The sequence below is a fragment of the Pinus tabuliformis genome, chromosome 6 (genome assembly GCF_031772625.1).
Source record: "Pinus tabuliformis cultivar Carrire ecotype Pingquan chromosome 6, CPIR1, whole genome shotgun sequence".
Lineage (NCBI taxonomy): Eukaryota > Viridiplantae > Streptophyta > Pinopsida > Pinales > Pinaceae > Pinus > Pinus tabuliformis.
The window spans coordinates 1,152,449,775-1,152,468,288 of NC_142292.1; the positions used below are offsets into that span (position 1 = coordinate 1,152,449,775).

The window sequence follows — 18,514 nt, forward strand, 5'->3', positions numbered from 1 at the left end:
TTAATTAGATGAATAGAGATTGTATTACAATTTATTGCCCACTTTGAGCACAAGATGCAAGTGAATAACCTATCTCTCTGTTGAGAAGCTTTGACCCAGACTTAGTCAATTTCTGCCTCTACTTGAGCCCCTATTTCCTTGTGCAAATCTTGAGGAATTAGCCCCTATTTTTAGGAATTTTTCTCCTTTTGATTGCACAATTCCCAAGGTTTGATCATCTGTTTGCATGCAACACTTGTAGACTCAAACTAATTTACAATTGCTTGTACACTGCCTTGGAATGTCCACCACAACTGCGGAACTCGAATTCTCTGCATGCACTAGCTATTTTTGGTTGATTGATCAGTTAACTGGATGATCACTGAGTTAGACTATTGTCCCACTACACAATTGACCTTCCAACTAGTTCTATCAATAGTTAGAACTAGTTTAACTGAATACAACTAGAAATAACTGACGTTGATTGCTACAAATAGCAATCACACATGCTTATCTGAACTCCAAGCCCTCTAACTTGAATTTACTCAGCTAACTGAGTGACAAGAGCCATGTAACACAAATTAATTACCTCCAAGTTGTCTGTTGATGTGGAAATTCAAATTTTCTCAATTTGACCAAAGCAAAGTCAAATTGAGACTTTCTTTGTAGTATACCTAAGGGGGATAATATGGGGTACAGAGGGAGGTACCCAAGGGAATAATGTAATAATGGAATGGGCCATAGTAATAAATAAGGTGGTTAACCCGTATCATGTAAGGGACCACAAGTAGTTAACAATAATTTAATAAGCCCATGGTATTAGATAGATGGTATTGAGGGAACCATGGTAATGACCCATGGTATTGTATGTATGAGGCCTATATAGAGGCTAAAGACTCCCCATTGAGAGATGTCAAGGATTATTGTATGAACAGACATATAGCTTGTGGATTGTTCTCCTTCCTTAAGGAGTGAATGTATGGTGTTGCCCTACCTTAAGGGTTTGATCAATAAAGAAGAATTTCTATATTCAGATCTTGTTATTTCTTGGATTTATCTGCATTGTATTATATTTTCATATCAGATCTATAACAAGTGGTATCAAAGCACTTTCTTGGGCAAAGTGGGGAATTTTTTATTTTTATTTTTTATTTTTTGCAAGAACTTTTTGGGGCGGCGAGTTTATAGATCAGATCTGTATGTTTTGGTGCAAAATCTGCAAAATCTAATTGCAGATCTAGATTGTTTGTGAAAAAATACCCAAGTTCAAAAAAAAATCGGCTGAATCGGAGTCCAGATGAGGGAGATATTGCTGATTTAAAAATCAGTTGGGTTGCAGACATTTTTTGGGGCGGCGAGTTTGCGGAGCAAATTTGTATGTTCTGGTGCAAAATCTGCAGAATCTAATTGCAAATCTGGATTGTTTGTGAAAAAATACCCAAGTTAAAAAAAAATCAGTCGAATCGGAGTCTGGATGAGGGAGATATCGCTGATTTAAAATCAGTGATTTTTTCAGAAATTTTTTGTGACGGCGCGACAGTTGTAGTGCGGATCTGAAATTCTAGTGCCTAGATCGGGATTTCTACTACATGGGAAGATGCAGAATGGTTGTTCCATTTCCGAAAATAGTTATAATAGGGATTTTGAGCAATATTGACGGAATTGTGGCCATTTCAAATTTTCGCCAAGTAAGCGATTTGTTTTCAAAAACTCTCTTCATAGCTTCTAACAGTAAGTTTTTTACGGGAAAAAATGATGGGTCTTCTATTGAAAATTTTATAGCATATAATAAGTTTGACTTCCTAGGGTGTTGGAAGGACAAAATAGGGTATTATTTGAAAGATGAGGCTGCTATACGGTGGAAATCACTTGACAGTGAGATTTTGAAGTTATGTCGTGCTGACGAAATTGAAGAACTACTTTTGGACAAATGGTCTCATACTAGAAAGGAGGAAACCAAAAAACCTAGCAAAGATTTTATTTTTACAAGAAAGAAGGAAACCAAGAAACCTAAAGGGTTATTTTCTGCTGGTATCTTCTTATTGCAGGTTCATGGATTGATTCAGAAGGAGAAGATCATTGTGTCTATAAATCCTAGTTGCAAGCATAATTTTATCAATGTTAATTTGGCAAAAAAATTGCAAGTTTCAGCAAAACAAATTGAAAACACACAGGTTGATAATGGGGATGTTCAAGTTTATAAAGATTTGAAGATTTCTATGGACAAGTATGTGTTGCATTGCGACTTTTATACTTTAGATATGGATAACATGGATGTTGTTTTGGGATATCCTTGGATGGAATCTGTGGGTATTGTCAATATTAATGTGCAGAAGCAATTCCTGAAGCTCTAGTATAAAAAGAAGAAAATTATATGGCAGGATATTTCCATTAAGACCCAAGCAGAGACTATAGAGGCAGAAGCACAAAGCTCTAATGACACTTACACATCAGATGATGAGCCTTTGATGGTCGACAATCAAACACAAACATCAAACCAGGTACCAGAAAAACAGGTACTGTCCAAGGAGGCTGAAGCAAAAAAAGTTACAGGTACTGATACATCAGATGGGGACTTAGTGGTTGAAGTAATATTGGAAGGTAAGAAACAACATCAGGCACCACAACATGTACCAGATACCAATCAGGTTCCATTAAGTAGTGAATTAAAGAAACCTGCATCGTTGGTTAATACTTCAACATATCACCACCCACATCACCCCGCAAGAAAACAACCAACAAGATGGCAACGAATTAGCCACAAGAACAACAACCCCCGCATGACAGATAAAGATGAGCGAAGATCCACCTACTACACATCAACACAAAAGAGCTGTTAGGGTCAACTTCCATCTCAAGCGAGCGAAGCACCAGCTAGTTCGAGGGTTCACCTTTCTCTTTGATGGCTAGATGCACGTGCGTGGTACCGGTGGACTACTCTTTTGAGTAGATCTTATTATTTGTGTTCTTTGTATGTTTCGGGGACGAAACATGTTAAGGGGGGGGAATGTAGTATACCTAGGGGGGATAATATGGGGTATAGAGGGAGGTACCCAAGGGAATAATGTAATAATGGGATGGGCCATAGTAATAAATAAGGTGGTTAACCCATTTCATGTAAGGGACCACAAGTAGTTAACAATAATGTAATAAGCCCATGGTATTGGATAGATGGTATTGAGGGAACCATGGTAATGACCCATGGTATTGTATGTATGAGGCCTATATAGAGGGTAGAGACTCTCCATTGAGAGATGTCAAGGATTATTTTATGAACAAACATATGGCTTGTGGAGTGTTCTCCTTCCTTAAGGAGTGAATGTATGGTGTTGCCCTACCTTAAGAGTTTGATCAATAAAGAAGCATTTCTATATTTAGATCTTGTTATTTCTTAGGTTTATTTGCATTGTCTTATATTTTCATATCAAATCTATAACATTGTTGCTACACTTCATTCCCTCTTAGCAAGAAAGGGATTTTCCACCACCCCTATCCTGCACCTATGAAATGTATTGTAGCAACACCTCTCACTATTGCTACTGCTACTACAACAACTGCAACTGAGAAGCATAAAAAAATTGAATCAACTGTGTCTGCAACTGTCTCCTGGGAAAACCGTGATGCTGTTGACTCTGCTATTGAGCCTCCTGCTTTGCTGTCAACAATGCTCCGCACTCTTCAGTATTTGACTAACATTGATCCTCCTGGTATTGATTATTGTGGTCCCCTGTAGCAAGGTAATTATCCATGAGGAAAACACCTCCATGGATCTTGCCCAAATTTTTGCAACTCTGGGACTAAGGATCTACATCACCTCACCTCACTCCTGGAGGTATAACTGCATGCATGGCAAAATCTACCTCTAGCTTGTAGAGGTTTCTCACTCTTACTCTAATCTGCTTCTTTTGTCTGGTAGCTATGCGTCTCAAAAAGGCTTTCCCCTTACTGAAGATCACATCATAGCCACGGTCTTCCAAAAATGCTACAAAGATGAGGTTCTCCTGCAGGCCTGGTACAAACATAACATCTTTGAGGCGAAGAGGGGAGCCCGACTCCCTCTTAAACGTTACTGTACCAATCCTGGTAGCACTACACCTTCTGTCATCCCCAAATTCAATATGCATCTAGAGATCTTTCTCCTCCATGTCACTGAAAAACTCTTTACACCTTGTCATGTGGAACGAGGCACCTGAGTCAAAGTACTGCACACTCCCCATCATAGTGTTGGCTATGCATGTAATAAGGGTGAAGTCTAGCTCGAACTGTGAAGCCAAATCATCACCCGTTGCTCCTCCTGAGTTCTTTTTTCCCCCTTCGCTATAGATTTTGGTTTGGTTTGAGACTTCTTCCCTATGCCCTTCTTGCCCTTTTCAACCAATGCAAAATTTTCTTCATCCTCTGCTTTGGATGAAGTTCCATCCCGGTTATTTCTCTTGAACTCTTCTTGAATCAAATCAGGCCACAAAGTTTCCCATGTTAGAAAATTTTCCCTCTCGTTCACCGAGTCCTGGTAGCTATGCCAACTTTTGGGAAGGCCTAGAAGAGTTAGGTTCACTAGATCATCTTCTGCAAAAGTCACACCAACCCCTCCAAGCTCATCCCGTACTTGTGAGATACTGCAGAATAGTGTCATTCTTATGCATCTTGATTTTTCAAAGTTTGTCTTTGAGAGCCAGTTTTCTGTGCTCACTGCTTTTCTCGAATAGCTCTGTCAGTGCCTTACATTGTGAAAGGAGTTTCTTTCCCATGGAGATTTGAGACAATGTGGTCTCGCACTCCCTCCAAGATAATTCTTCTCGCCTTAACTACATCGTTCTTCCATTGGGCTAGGTTCTGTGCATCAACTAATCCTAGTTTTGCAATGTTTGTTTTGACATTTTCCAACAATCTGTTGTAATCAAGCACAGCCTCCATACGATCCTTCCATGCAATGAAATTCGAGCTGCCTTCCAAGACATACTCTAATCTCAGCCCGTTGAAGGTCATCTTCCCAACTCTGAAGAAATCCTGCTACATTGAAGCTGCAAATTCGAACCTCCCGAGTAACAACTTCGAAATTCTTGTTCTAATGTGAATCCAACTCTGATACCATGTAAAATATGGTGATAGAAGTGCAACTGCTCAAGAAATTTAATCTAAATCAAGAGATACAATTCTGCTCTATTGCTTTGCGGAAATTAATTCACAATTTAGAACAACAATCGCAAACATGCAATAAGAAAAACCACGCAAGCACGATACTTTTCTAGCGGAATTCAACTAGGAAAAACCCCTCTTTGCATTAATCAGATGAATAGAGAATGCATTACAATTGCTTGCCCGCTCTGAGAACAACTTGCAAGTGAATAACCTATCTCTCTGCTCAATGAGAAGATCTGACCTAGACTTAGTCAATTTTTGCCTCTGCTTGAGCCCCTATTTCCTTGCGCAAATCCTGAGGAATTAGCCCCTATTATTTAGGAATTTTCCTCCAATTGATTGCGCAATTCCCAAGGTTTGATCATCTACCTGCATGCAACACCTGTACACTCAAACTAGTTTACAATTGCTTGTGCACTGCCTTGGAATCTCCACCACAGCTGGGGAACTCGAATTTTCTGCATGCACTAGCTATTTTTGGTTGATTGATCAGTTAATTGGATGATCACTGAGTTAGACTGCTGTCCCATTGCACAACTGACCTTCCAACTAGTTCTATCAATAGTTGAAACTAGTTTAACTGAATACAACTGGAAATAACTGACCTTGATTGCTACAAATTAGCAATTACACAAGCTTAACTGAACTCCAAGCCCTCTAACTCGAATATACTAAGCTAATTGAGTGACAAGAGCCATGTCACACAAGTTAATTGCCTCCAAGTTGTTTGTTGATGTGGAAATTCGAATTTCCTCAATTTGACCAAGGCAAAGTCAAATTGAGACTTTCTTGCTACTCTTCTCAATAGTCAAGACATTCTTGGATGTTAGATCTAAGGGAGGGAAAGTTGAAAAACTAAAATTTTTCCAGTTAAGGCCACTTTTAAGCCTTGGACCAACACTAAAAATTAAATTTCCAGCTTGCTGAAAATTTTCTTTTGGAGGTCCTGGGGTCAAGAACCCTTGGGTAAATAGCCCAAAAAATGATTTTAGCTATTAATAATGAATTTTCGGATTGAAATAACTTGAAATTTAGCTTCGGATGCAAAAACTAAGCAATGTAAACTAAGCTAAGCCACAACAAGGCACAATAAGATACTTACTTGGTATTTGGAGACTTGTAAAATACCTTTTTGGTGAAATATGTAATCTTAAAATTTAGAACAACAACGTATACTTGCATATCTGCATACATTAAACTAGATCTTTAGGTGTAAAATTTGCAAACTAACTCAAGAAAAACCAAAAATATCTATCCCTTGGTCCATATTTAAATTTATGCACTTTCTCTCTAAGGGTTTAGTAGCTAAAAGGATATGGAAATTATAGCAAACTAGTATAAACCAAACGAAAAAAAATTGGAAAAGAAAGAGATTTATTTTAAAGATTTTTTATAAATGAAACGGTTGAGATGAGAGACCTCACCTTTGCTATAAAGCTTACCAATTCGTCAGACTGCGATCACAACCCTCTTCAAGTCAGCTCCACCTTGAGGACTAGGAATGAGTGAGGAGCTGCGGGTGAATCTATCTTACTCACACTAGTGTAGAATAACTTGTAAGAAAAACTCCAATTCCACTAGGAGTATCTACTTATTCGAAATGTCCCGCTACAAAAACAATTGTCATCAGTATCCCACAATTTTGGTTGAAGATTCCCCTTAAAAGGGATTTTCTAACACTTGAAAATGTGTCTTCTTGGTGAAAGCTAAGGGTGAGGGAAGCTCTCTTTCCATGTGAGAGTGTCACTTGATGGATATTTGCAACAATTTTGTGTTTATTAAGCTTATACTTGCAAGTTAGTATATTAAGCACAAATGAAAGGCTAAAACTAAGAAAATAGAGAATAGAAAAATCAATCCAATACACATAAAAGAGTATTTTTCCGATTGGTTTCGTTATTAAAAGCATAAATTCTCCCACAATCAACAACTAATGAGAGGGGGAAGCTAGCAATTTATAGATCTTATTGCTAATGGCTAGTTTTCCCCTCCCAATAAAACAATATTATTTGACTTGTCATCCACAATAACCCTGAAGACTAAGTCGACTCAAGATAAAAAATAATATTTTGTTATAATGCGTTTGCCCACATGGTGGGTTGAATTGACTTGATCACTCCAAAAGAATGCAATGCTCTCCTTGTAAAGAGTTCGAAAGTAAAAATAATGCTCATTTCTCCTCCAATGTCCTTTTGTAAGTGCCAAACGTTCCTCTTGCTACTCGACTAGCCTTGGAAATTGAACATTGTCCCTTAGTAATTCACTCCACTAGAGAAGACTAATCACATTGACTTATAACAACATTTTCTTTATCCTTATCTTCATATTTTTGGAAATAGTGCCTTCCAATAGATATATTGACTTTCAAATGACATTTTTAAAATGTTTTCTTAGCTTTTTATGCATTAATAGGTGTATTTTTGGCCCTCCTTAATATCTCAAATGCCTTAGCCTATCAAGCCAAGAATTCAATGTTATTTGATTATTCATGCCACATAATGCCACATTACAATATGAGTCAATTCAAAAAAGGTCCAAATCACTACCACATAAGCTTTGGTCAAACCCTTAAAAATGGTTAAAATTAGGACCTCCAAAACCATTGAAGATAAATTTTTTTTGAAACATGGGTTTTGCTCCTCTTGGTGAGTAAAGAATTTTCGACCTAATGCATTTCCCAAATAATGCAACGCTCTAATTGTGATGCCCCTGGAAAGCTGCATCTCCCTATTTGACTGCCTTTGACCAACCATATCTTGAAAATGCCTTATCCAAATGGAAAAATTCCATGTGGCATGTCATCCTTGTTGAGAAATCAATGCTTATAGGAATTAGGGTTTGATTCCTCTTTCTTGATAATTACTTGTGAGTTGTGTGGGTTTCTTTTACTTCTTTATTAGTTTATTTTTCATCAAACAATTACCAAATTAAATGCATATGAAGACCACAAGAACAAGAGACACAAGATGTAGGCACTTAGCAAGGGAAAAACCACTCCAAGGGGAAAACCCAATCCAACTCTTCCACTACTAGATTGAAATCAAGATGAGGCAATCCAAGACCCTTTAGCCCTAGACAAAGACCTCCTCCAATCACCAAGTCGACCCTTCCTTCCAATAGATGATCCCTATCAAAGTCTCCAAGTGACAACTTCCTAGTAGTAGCGAAAATCCATAATTTCAATCCCCAACTACAACTTTTCGTCCCTAGCAACAAAATTTCAGACCTACAGTAGTTTCGAAATTTCAACCCTAGCTACAACCCAAAATCTTTTTGCGTGTGAGAGAAAGGGTGCCCAAAAACTCGATTCAGGTCTTCCCAAATTCTTGCTTCCTTCTCCAGCTACTTTCTTCTCTTTCTCTACTTCTCTTTCTTGTAGATTGAACTTATTGAGTGCTCTAAATAGGTCAAGCTGCCTCAATATATATAGCCTTTTTGTTGGGTCAGATTGCTCTAATGTAGGTCGACTTAATGGGGATAGAGCCAACTTGGTGTGGAGGTGACAAATAACCTTTTTGACTAAAAATATATTCTTTTTACATGATACAAAAGCCCAAGAAGGGTCTAATAAAAGTGATAATGACTCTATTGACTCAAGACAAAACCTATAAGCCTTCAATGGAGGCTTTGACCTAGAAAACATTGACCCATGCATGAAACCTATGCTTTAATAAGTCATTTTCTTTAATAATAAAATTTCTTTTGACAAGTACAATTATGAAGAACGAAACTAGTTATATTCTTTAACACTCCCTCTTAACTAGGGAGGTATTCATAATTACATACATGTATAGGTATATGGAAGATCTCAAAATGATATGAACTACGAAGAGTTCTAGTACACTCAGTGTTATAGATTACGTACCTGACCAGGGTACTCTAATCGAGTGAGACTAATGTGTACTCATGCTTTTAAGCCCTAACACCAACCTAGGGATTTGGGTGCGTATCCAAGGTTGGAGCACCATGACCAACGCCACCCTCCCTACTTCGAGATCTAGACATCAGCACATAGGTCGACCAGTTGACCTCCCAAGCATCTTGTTGCCACAAGATGATTCATCTCTCCCTATCAACTAAATCTGTATCATCAACCAATCAAAGCATGCTTCTAAAATATTCGAATTTCCTATTCGGAAGAGATTTTGTCAACACGTCAACTACCTGTTCATTCGTCAGAATATATTGTAGCTTCACGACCCCATCTTGTACTAAACTCCTAATGTAATGATACCTGTTATTGATATGCTTTGTCTTGGCATGGAATATGGGGTCTTCAAACATCTTGATGCTACCTTGATTATCACAATTTATCACTGTAGGATCTGGAGGCTTTTCAAACAAATATGACAAGAGTTTTCTTAACCAAATAACTTATTTTCCTACTTCACATGCAACAACATATTCCGCTTCAACACTACTTAACGCAACAGGATCTTGTTTTCTACTCATCCATGAAATCATTGCAGATCCCAAACTGAAACAACCACCAGTAGTGCTTCTCCCATCAGTCTCACTGCCACCCCAATCAGAATCGGTAAAACCTGTTAACTTAACTTCCTTTCCATCATACTTCAGGAAGTGATGAATTGTACCATGTAGGTATCTCAAGATATGCTTGGTAGCTATCCAATGGTCATGACGAGGCTCCAACTGAAATTGACTAAGAACATTTACAACAAAGCATATATCAGGTCTCGTATTCACCAAATACATTAAAGAGCCCACCAACTTACAATAGCTTGTAGGATTGACGAGACTAGAGTCGGAGCTTCTCAACTTCTTGAGATTAGTGATCATGGGAGTGATCATAGGCTTGAAATCCATCATACCAAACATTTGTAACATCTTGATTATGTACTTACCTTGACAAGATATATCTCACAAGGTCTCTAAACTTCCATGCCCAACTAATAGTGCATGAGTCCTAGATCTTTCATTTCAAATTCTGTTGCCAACATTTTCTTGCATTCTAGAATTCTGCACTCCACATCTGTAATGAACAAATCATCCGCATATAGTAGTATAATGATTGGTTCATTCTTCATTACCCTGATGTAGAGGTTTGCATTGGCAGAACTTTTGACGAATCCAATTCTTAATAGATATGCATCCATCCTTGCATACCAAGCCTTAGGAGTTTGCTTCAAGCCATACAAAGCTTTCTTGAGTTTGCAAACATGAGTATACTTTCTATTTATCTCAAAGCCTTCTAGTTGTTCAATGCATACTTCTTCATCAATGGTTCCATTTAGAAATGCTGTTTTGACATCCATTTGATGGATATTCCATCCCATAGTAGCGCTAGCGAAACCAAAGATCCTATAGTAGTATACCTGGCAGTAGGAGAAAAGGTTTGTTCACAATCTATTCCTTCCTTTTGTGAGAAATCCCTTGCGACGAATCTAGCTTTGTATTCGTCTATGCTTCCATCAACGACATGTTTGATTCTGTAGATCCATTTGTAAGTGAACCAATTTGTCACTAGGTCTAGGAACGATTTCCCAAACCCCATTCTTCATGATGGTTTGATATTCTTCTTGCATCACTTTCTTCCATTCTTCTTGATGAGCAACTTCCTCAAAGGTAGTTGGTTATGCTTTGATCAACTTTGTTATGTATGCTGCATATCCTGATTATCTCTTCGGTCTTTTGCTTTCTCTGAAATTTCCTTTAGTTGCTCCATGTCCTTCGGCATCTTCAAGTGTGGATTTTAGCCAATTTGGCCTCTTCTTTGTTTCGGGAATGATTATAGGTTGAATAGGTCATTTGGTCCTTCTTCTTCTTCTTTTTCTTCTTCATGGTTTGTAGGTGCCTTGTAATGTTGCTCTTCTACTTCAAATAACGGTACATCTTTTTCATCATATTCGATTGGGATATCCTTTGATCTTTTGTAGGCATGGTTTTCATCAAATATAACATCCCCATTAACTTCGATTTGTCTTCCTGCTTTCATGTAGATTCTATAAGCCTTTGATGGAAGGCTATATCCATCGAAGATAAATTTTATACTTGTAGAGTCTAGCTTCTTTTGTTTGTCTTTTAGAACATGGATGTATGCGGGACACCAAAAAATTCGGAGGGTCTACACATGGCGTCTTCCCTGTGAATGCTTCTTCATGTCATATTATCAAGGATTCTATGAGGACTTCTATTTTGTATATATATTGATGTCATGGTTGCTTCTCCCCATAGAAATTTTGGTAGATCTTGATCAAATATCATAGTGCTTATGCATTCTTCAATGGTTCAATTCTTCGTTTGTGCTACTCCATTCCGCTCGAGGTTGTAGGAGACAAAGAGCTCCCTCTTAATACCTGCTTCTTTACAATATGCGATTAACTCTTTTGAAGTGTATTCCCCTCCATTCTGCTCGAGGTTGTAGGAGACAAAGAGCTCCGTCTTAATACCTGCTTCTTTACAATATGCAATTAACTCTTTTGAAGTGTATTCCCCTGCATTGTCGGATCTCAAAATTTTTATCCTTCTTTTAGTTAAGGTCTGAACTTCAGATCTAAATTCCTTGAACTTTTCAAATACTTCATCCATTGTCTTGAGAAGATAGAGCCATGTCTTTCTAGAGAGATCATCAATGAAGGTCATATAGTAAAGATGGCCTCTAAGAGATTTATTAGACATTGGACACACACATTAGAATGAATGAGGTCTAATATCTCCTTAGACCTTGTATCACTGCTTGTAAAAGGTTTCCTAGTATTCTTTCCCAAAGCACATCCCTTGCATATTCCTTCATGATATTCCTTGATGTTGGGGATGCCCTTTACCATTTGACTAAGAGAGGGTATTATCTTGTAATGAATATGCCCATATCTTCTATGCCAAAGTTTGATAGGGTTGATCTCCATGTGAACTAGGGCTTGAGGATATGGTGTTATAACTCTATATAATTTTCCTTCACGAACTCCAATAACCTTTGCCTTTTCAATACTTGAATCCTTTCCCCAAACAAAAACTTTACCATCTACAAAAGCAACCCTATCTCCTTTATCTTCTAAACAAGAAATGGAAAGTAAATTCTTTTTCAAACCTGGGACATATAGGATGTTGTTGAGGTGTAGCTTTGCTCCACTTTCCAGCTCCATTGATGTAGATCCAAGGCCCTTGAATGCATCGCTGTTGTTGTCTCCTAGCTCAACTGCATGTGATGATGGTTACTTTGATAGAGGATGAAGTTGTCCACTTTCTCCCGTCATATGTCTTGAGGCTCCACTATGAATGTTCCATGCGTTGTCATCATCAAGTGTACCTGTAAGTGCAATTAAGAATCCTTCAATTTTGACTCTCCTAGATAGTTTGTAGATGATCCTTCGAATCCAACTTCCTGCAATTTTCATGATATTGAGACCCATCTTCAAATAACTTGCCATAGAGGAAGTAATCTTTCCTTCCAAGACTGCTCATCCCTTCTTCAAATGATAGCTAACAAAGCGTTCTTCAACCTTCGTTGATCTTAGCTCTAAAACCATGTTGACAAATCAATGCTTATAAGAATTAGGGTTTGATTCCTCTTTCTTGATAATTACTTGTGAGTTATGTTGGCTTCTTTTACTTCTTTATTAGTTTATGTTTCATCAAGCAAATACCAAATTAAATGTATATGAAGACCACAAGAACAAGAGACACAAGATGTAGGCTCTCAACCAGGGCAAAACCCCTCCAGGGGAAAAACCAGTCCAACTCTTCCACTAGTAGATTCAAATCAAGATGAGAAAATCCAAGACCTTTTAGACCTAGACACAAACCTCCTGCAATCATCAAGTCAACCCTTCCTTCCAATAGATGATCCCCGTCAAAGTCTCCAAGTGACAGCTTCCCAGTAGCAACTACAATCTAGAATATCGACCCCAACTACAGATTTTCAGCCCCTAGCAACAAAATTTTGAACCTACAGTAGATTCATAATTTCAGCCCCAGCTATAGCCCAAAAACTTTGCACGTGTGAGAGAAAGGTTGCCCAAAAACTCGATTTAGGTCTTCCCAACTTCTTGCTTTCTTCTCCAGCTACTTCACCCTCTTTTTATGCTTCTCTTTCTTGTAGATCAGACTTGTTGAGTGAGTGGTCCAAATAGGTTTAGTTGTCTGTCTATATATAGCCTTTCTACTGAGTTGAATTGCCCTAATGTAGGCCGACTTAATGGGGACAGGGCCGACTTGGTGTGGAGGTGACAAATATCATTTTTGACTAAAAATAGTTCTTTTTACATGATATAAAAGCCCAAGAAGGGTCTAATAAAAGTGACAATGACTCTATTGACTCAAGACAAAACCTAGATGCCTTCAATGGAAGCTTCGACCTACAAAACATTGATCGAAGCATGAAACCCATACTTCAATAATTCATTTTCTTTAATAATAAAATTCCTTTTGACAAGTACAATTATGAAGACCAATGCTAGTTACCTTCTTCAACAATCCTCTCATTGAGCTCTGTGATCTTGGACCATGTTGACTTTTTTACTTCTGGGACCACTTTGCCTTGGGAAACATGAACTGCATTGGAAGTGTGAAAGTGTCACTGAATATGAGATTGCTCTATATGAGAAACATATGAGGGATACAACACCAAAGCCAAGACCACATACAAATATATTGACTTTCAAATGACTTTTTAAAAATATTTTCTTGGCTTTTTATGCATTAATAGGTGTATTTTTGGCCCTCCATAATATCTCAAATGCCTTAGCCTATCAAGCCAAACATTCAATGCTATTTGATTTCTCATGCCACATAATGCCACATCACAATTTGAGTCAACTCAAAAAAGGTCCAAATCACTGCCACAAAAGCTTGGTCAAACCCTTAAAAAATGGTCAAAATTAGGATGTCCAAAACCATTGAAGATAATTTTTTTCTGAAACATTGGCTTTGTTCCCCTTGGTGAGTAGATAATTTTGGACATAATGCATGTTCCATTATTGCAATGCTCTAGTTGTTATGCCCCTGGAAAGTTGCATCTCTGTTTGACTGCCTTCGACCAACCATATCTCAAAAATGCCTTATCCAAATGGAAAAATTCCATGTGGCATGTCATCCTCTCACTGAGCTCGGTGATCTTGGACCGTGTTAACTTTTTTACTTCTAGGACCACTTTGCCTTGGGAAACATGAACTACATTAGAAGTGTGAAAGTGTCATTGATTATGAGATTGCTATATATGAGAAACATATGAGGGATACAACACCAAAGCCAAGGCCACATAAAAACTTGATAGACTCATAACCATGTGGAAGGACATAGGTGCACTTGACGTGGGTTGAACTGTTCCCTACATTGGTGATCACCCCTACACTACAAGGCTCTCACAAAACCATGAGTCCACATATAAGCTTATCAGAGGCCCTCCAATCCTATTAAGGAGGAAAGAAACCTGTTGCAAACTCAAAGGGATAGGGCATGGTCTGACCAAAACATGATTGAATCAACGTAACACGGGGTCTAGGATTCCTACAAGGCCTCACATGCAAGGTTGTGTGGGAGCGCCCCCCCCCCCCCCCCCCCTAATCCACTCTTGAAGTGCGCTCTAAGCAGGAGCACATTAGGAGCGACCCGAGAGTGCGCTCCCTAGCTTTCTTCGCAATTTTTTTTTTTTTCGCAAAGACGTTCCAGACGTAATTTTTTTTCAAAGAAACAAGAATTTTTGAGTGGGGCAGCCCAATATCCAAGCCTATGGCCCTAATATTGATATGCAATTCATGGTAATGTTAAATTCTTAAAGGAATCATCCTTTTACTTAAATTTTTGACATTACCATGAAATGGCTCAGGATGTTTGAGAGTGGTTCCGACCTCATTGGATTTCATATGGAGAAAGTAGAATTTTAGATTCACTCAAAATTCGACAGACTTATCAGTTTTTTAGGATTCCAAGATTGAGGGGTTGCAATCTTTCCATTGGATTTTGTCATGTACTAGGGTATGAAACTCGCATAAATTCAAGAGCACCAAGCCCTCTATGTACCTTGATGTTAGTGACATTGGTTGTTGAACTCCTCTATCATGACCCTACTAAAAATGTACCCATCACTCAAACAAAATCTTGACTTGACATGCTACGTTTTTTCTATCTTATGTTAATGCTTAGAGGGTGATATTAATGACAAAGATCCCAAGATAGGCAATGATTTTGATGATATGTAGGTATTTTTTGTAGCATGACTTTTTTGGATGCCAGAGGCTAATCTAGAGCCTATTTATTGATGTATTTTTGGTTTAGAGATGGATTGCACTCGATGCTATTTTGGCTGTGTGGACCCTTACATGCTATATAAGTGAGAACTTGTAATTTGTGGACCTAGGGTTGATGAAGATTATAACTACTAGATGAATAATGTTATATGGTTTAATCCATGTTTTTATGTTTTTTATCACTAATTTATCGTTCTACATGCTTTTGTTGACATATATGCATCAAAATATATAAAAAATATATATTATATAAAATTCGCTCCCGACTTTGGAGCTTTTGAAAATGTCGCTCCCTGCTCCCACTTTTGCTCCCTCTTCCTGCTTCCCCTCCTGCTCCCAAGCAGCCATGCTCACATGGTTGTTACATGACTTTTGACTTGTGTCCTTGGGCTTATGATGGTGCTTAAGAATGCTGCAATGAATCTATAGGTACCCTCGCTGAAAGAAGGGTAACAAGATCAACCATGAAAATGCCACCTTTCGCTTTGCTCCCTATTTTAAGATTTAGGGAACCAAAGCCTCCTTCAAGGTTCTATTTACTCGCATTGTGCCAGGAGTTAGGTTGATTGCTAGGTTTGCTTGGGAATCTGCCAAGGTGTTGAGGTCTCTTGGGACGTGCTTGGCTTGGATGTTGGTGAAAATAGATAGCTTGCGTAGGATTCTTTTATCCAAGGAGTTTAGTTTAATATCCAATGTAGTGGTTCCAAGATTAAAGTGCCTAATTGTATTTGTGAAGTTGATTCCTTGGAGCAGGGCAGGCATTTATGCTTGGTTGTTAGTCATCGTGCCTTGGCTCCATGAGTAATTTATTTCTATTTGTCCAATGGGCCAAAGAATACCTTTCCTGAATCTGCGACCCCCTTTATGCTTGTTGAATCTTGAGAATAACTTGCTTCCTCCAATAAAATGGAGGAGAATGAGAAAGAGGAGAACATTCAACCATTCAACATAGTAAATATACTTGTTTACAGCACATGGAGAAAAATAAAAACAAACAAGAGTGGGTTTAAGAGCCTACCTCTTCAGCTCTCCAATAGTGGCGGAATGTAACAATGGCAGCCTTCAATCTCTCTTCCAAGTTCTCACAAATCTTCTCCTCAACAACTAACAAACAACCCACTCAAAACTTTCGCAAAGATGAGTGAAATGAGAAATGGAATGAGAACAAATGGAGTGAGTGTTCACCAGGGAACCCTGGCCATGCCTAAGCCAAGCTTTTGGAACCTTGTGTTAGTTCTCAGAAGCAAGAAATTAAAAAAAATCCACATTGTCTTTTATGTGGGACTGCTCAGGGAGTTTTTTAAGCTTCCGAGACTGTCCAGGGAGCACTCAGGGAGTGATGCTCCTTGAGTGCTCATAGAATGTTATTTGATACTGCTCCCTGATTGGGCAGGGAATGTATTATTTTGGAAGGGAGTGTGCTCCCAAATAACACTCCCAGAAGGGAACGTTCAGGAAGCATGCTCCCTAGGGTACTTCTTGAACACTCCCTCTAGGAGTGCTCCAGGAACAAAGAGTGTTTTTTGTTTGCCGGGTGCTGGGGGTGGTGGGAGAGGGGCATCACTTCTCCACAACATAGAATTTAACAAAGGAGATTAGTTTTTTAGTCTTTGAAAACAGTGGTATGAGTATATTTTTCATGGTGTAACTACATTATATGATTAAGAGCAATTAATGTCTTAGATCCAAAACTTGTGTGGGTTTATACTGTTGGGATATATTCTTATTATCTATAATAAATTTGGTGCTTGAGCCCATATTTTTTTATAGGAGGATATTGTTCATCCAGTCAACTTGAAAATAATAAAATTTAAGTTTTTCATTGTTTTCCTTTAGCTATTTCTTTTGTAGTTACCGGTTCTATAATGAATTAGGTTTTGGTTTGATTCTCAGGTAGCTGTCTATGGTGAGTGCTTCAATCATTCTGCACGGGATGCATGGGAATTATTTCAGTCCACTGGGATTGAGGCTCTTATTGCTTATGACTGTTCTGGAGCTGTGCTCCTCATGGGGACTATTCTGGGAGGACTTATTACCGGAACTTGTGTGGGAATATGGACCTGGTTTAAGAGGAGTGATCGAGTGATGATGGTTGGTTCTACAGCTATGCTGATGGGGATGATTCTAGTAAGTCACTTGTAACATTATTTCTGGATTCAAAAGAACCTTTTTAAAGGGTTATTAATAGATCCTTGCCTGGTATTTAGAAAGAGACAACAGGAAAAGACTCACTGCATTAGCGCAAATGTACTGCATCTGGTCTTTTTAATAATAGAAATGCAGAATAGGATAATTTTGTAGTCATTTTTCAAGTGATCTGTACCACTTTCAGAACTTGAAATTTTCAACTGTTATTCATGTCTGTAAGATAAGTTTCCAATTTTTAGAATTTATATAGAAATCTTCTATTTGATATCAACTTTTCCTCATCCTTTCTGTTTGAGCTATAATTGTTCATGTGAAAAACTATGTTTGATTATTGTTGTTGGTTTTGAACCCTGTTAATCACATGTTGAAACATTAGAGGATTTAATGCATTTAATATGTATGCCAATATAAAATATTAAGAACTCTTAGACACTGTAATTCACTTTGATGTTTTTGACATGTGACTATACTTTCTATAGTTTTGTTCTTATAATCTTGGTAAATGATCAATCTTATAAACAAACAAAAAGTATCAAAACAGGTTAGCGTCTAAGCTTTGTTGCATAGTTTATGAAAGCTTAGGTGCATCATTTATAGTAGGAAAAACATGCACTTGCAACTAACTTACGCAGGGTTTATTTGTTGAATCATTTCTTGTAGGTGTTTTTTTTTTAATTGAAACTGTTAAGTGGTATTGAGTCAAAATCTCTGGCTTTACTCATATGGAGAAACAGTACATGATGGCCTCTGTCTGGTGAGATCCCCTGACTATGCTAAGGTAGGGGGATTCCCAATCATCCCAAGAGGGATCTTATCCAAGAATAATATGGCAAGTTGGACAGGGGATTGCACGGTGGGTTGTAATGACTTGCTTTTATCAAAACTATGGGAGGTGAGAAGTGGGACAGAAGTGAGTGGCTCCCAAAAGGCTGATGCTGCTGCTGGATCCATCTAGAGTGAAACCACTTAAAAGGAAACCTGCAGGGATGATTTGTGGTGGTAAACACGGGGCTCTGGGGATGCTGGGTGCTTGGAGGGTGCTG

General features: G+C 38.2%; 1 protein-coding gene across 2 annotated transcripts in view; it reads left to right on the forward strand.

Annotated features, from left to right (window-relative positions):
• Nucleotides 1-18,514, forward strand: part of LOC149262909 (Plasma-membrane choline transporter family protein) — a 121,592-nt gene that overhangs the window by 82,165 nt on the left and 20,913 nt on the right. For both annotated transcript variants that reach the window (XM_089425401.1, XM_089425398.1), the window contains one exon: nucleotides 17,217-17,450. In XM_089425401.1, coding sequence (XP_089281527.1) covers nucleotides 17,217-17,450 — 234 coding nt within the window. The remainder of the gene's footprint in view (nucleotides 1-17,216; nucleotides 17,451-18,514) is intronic.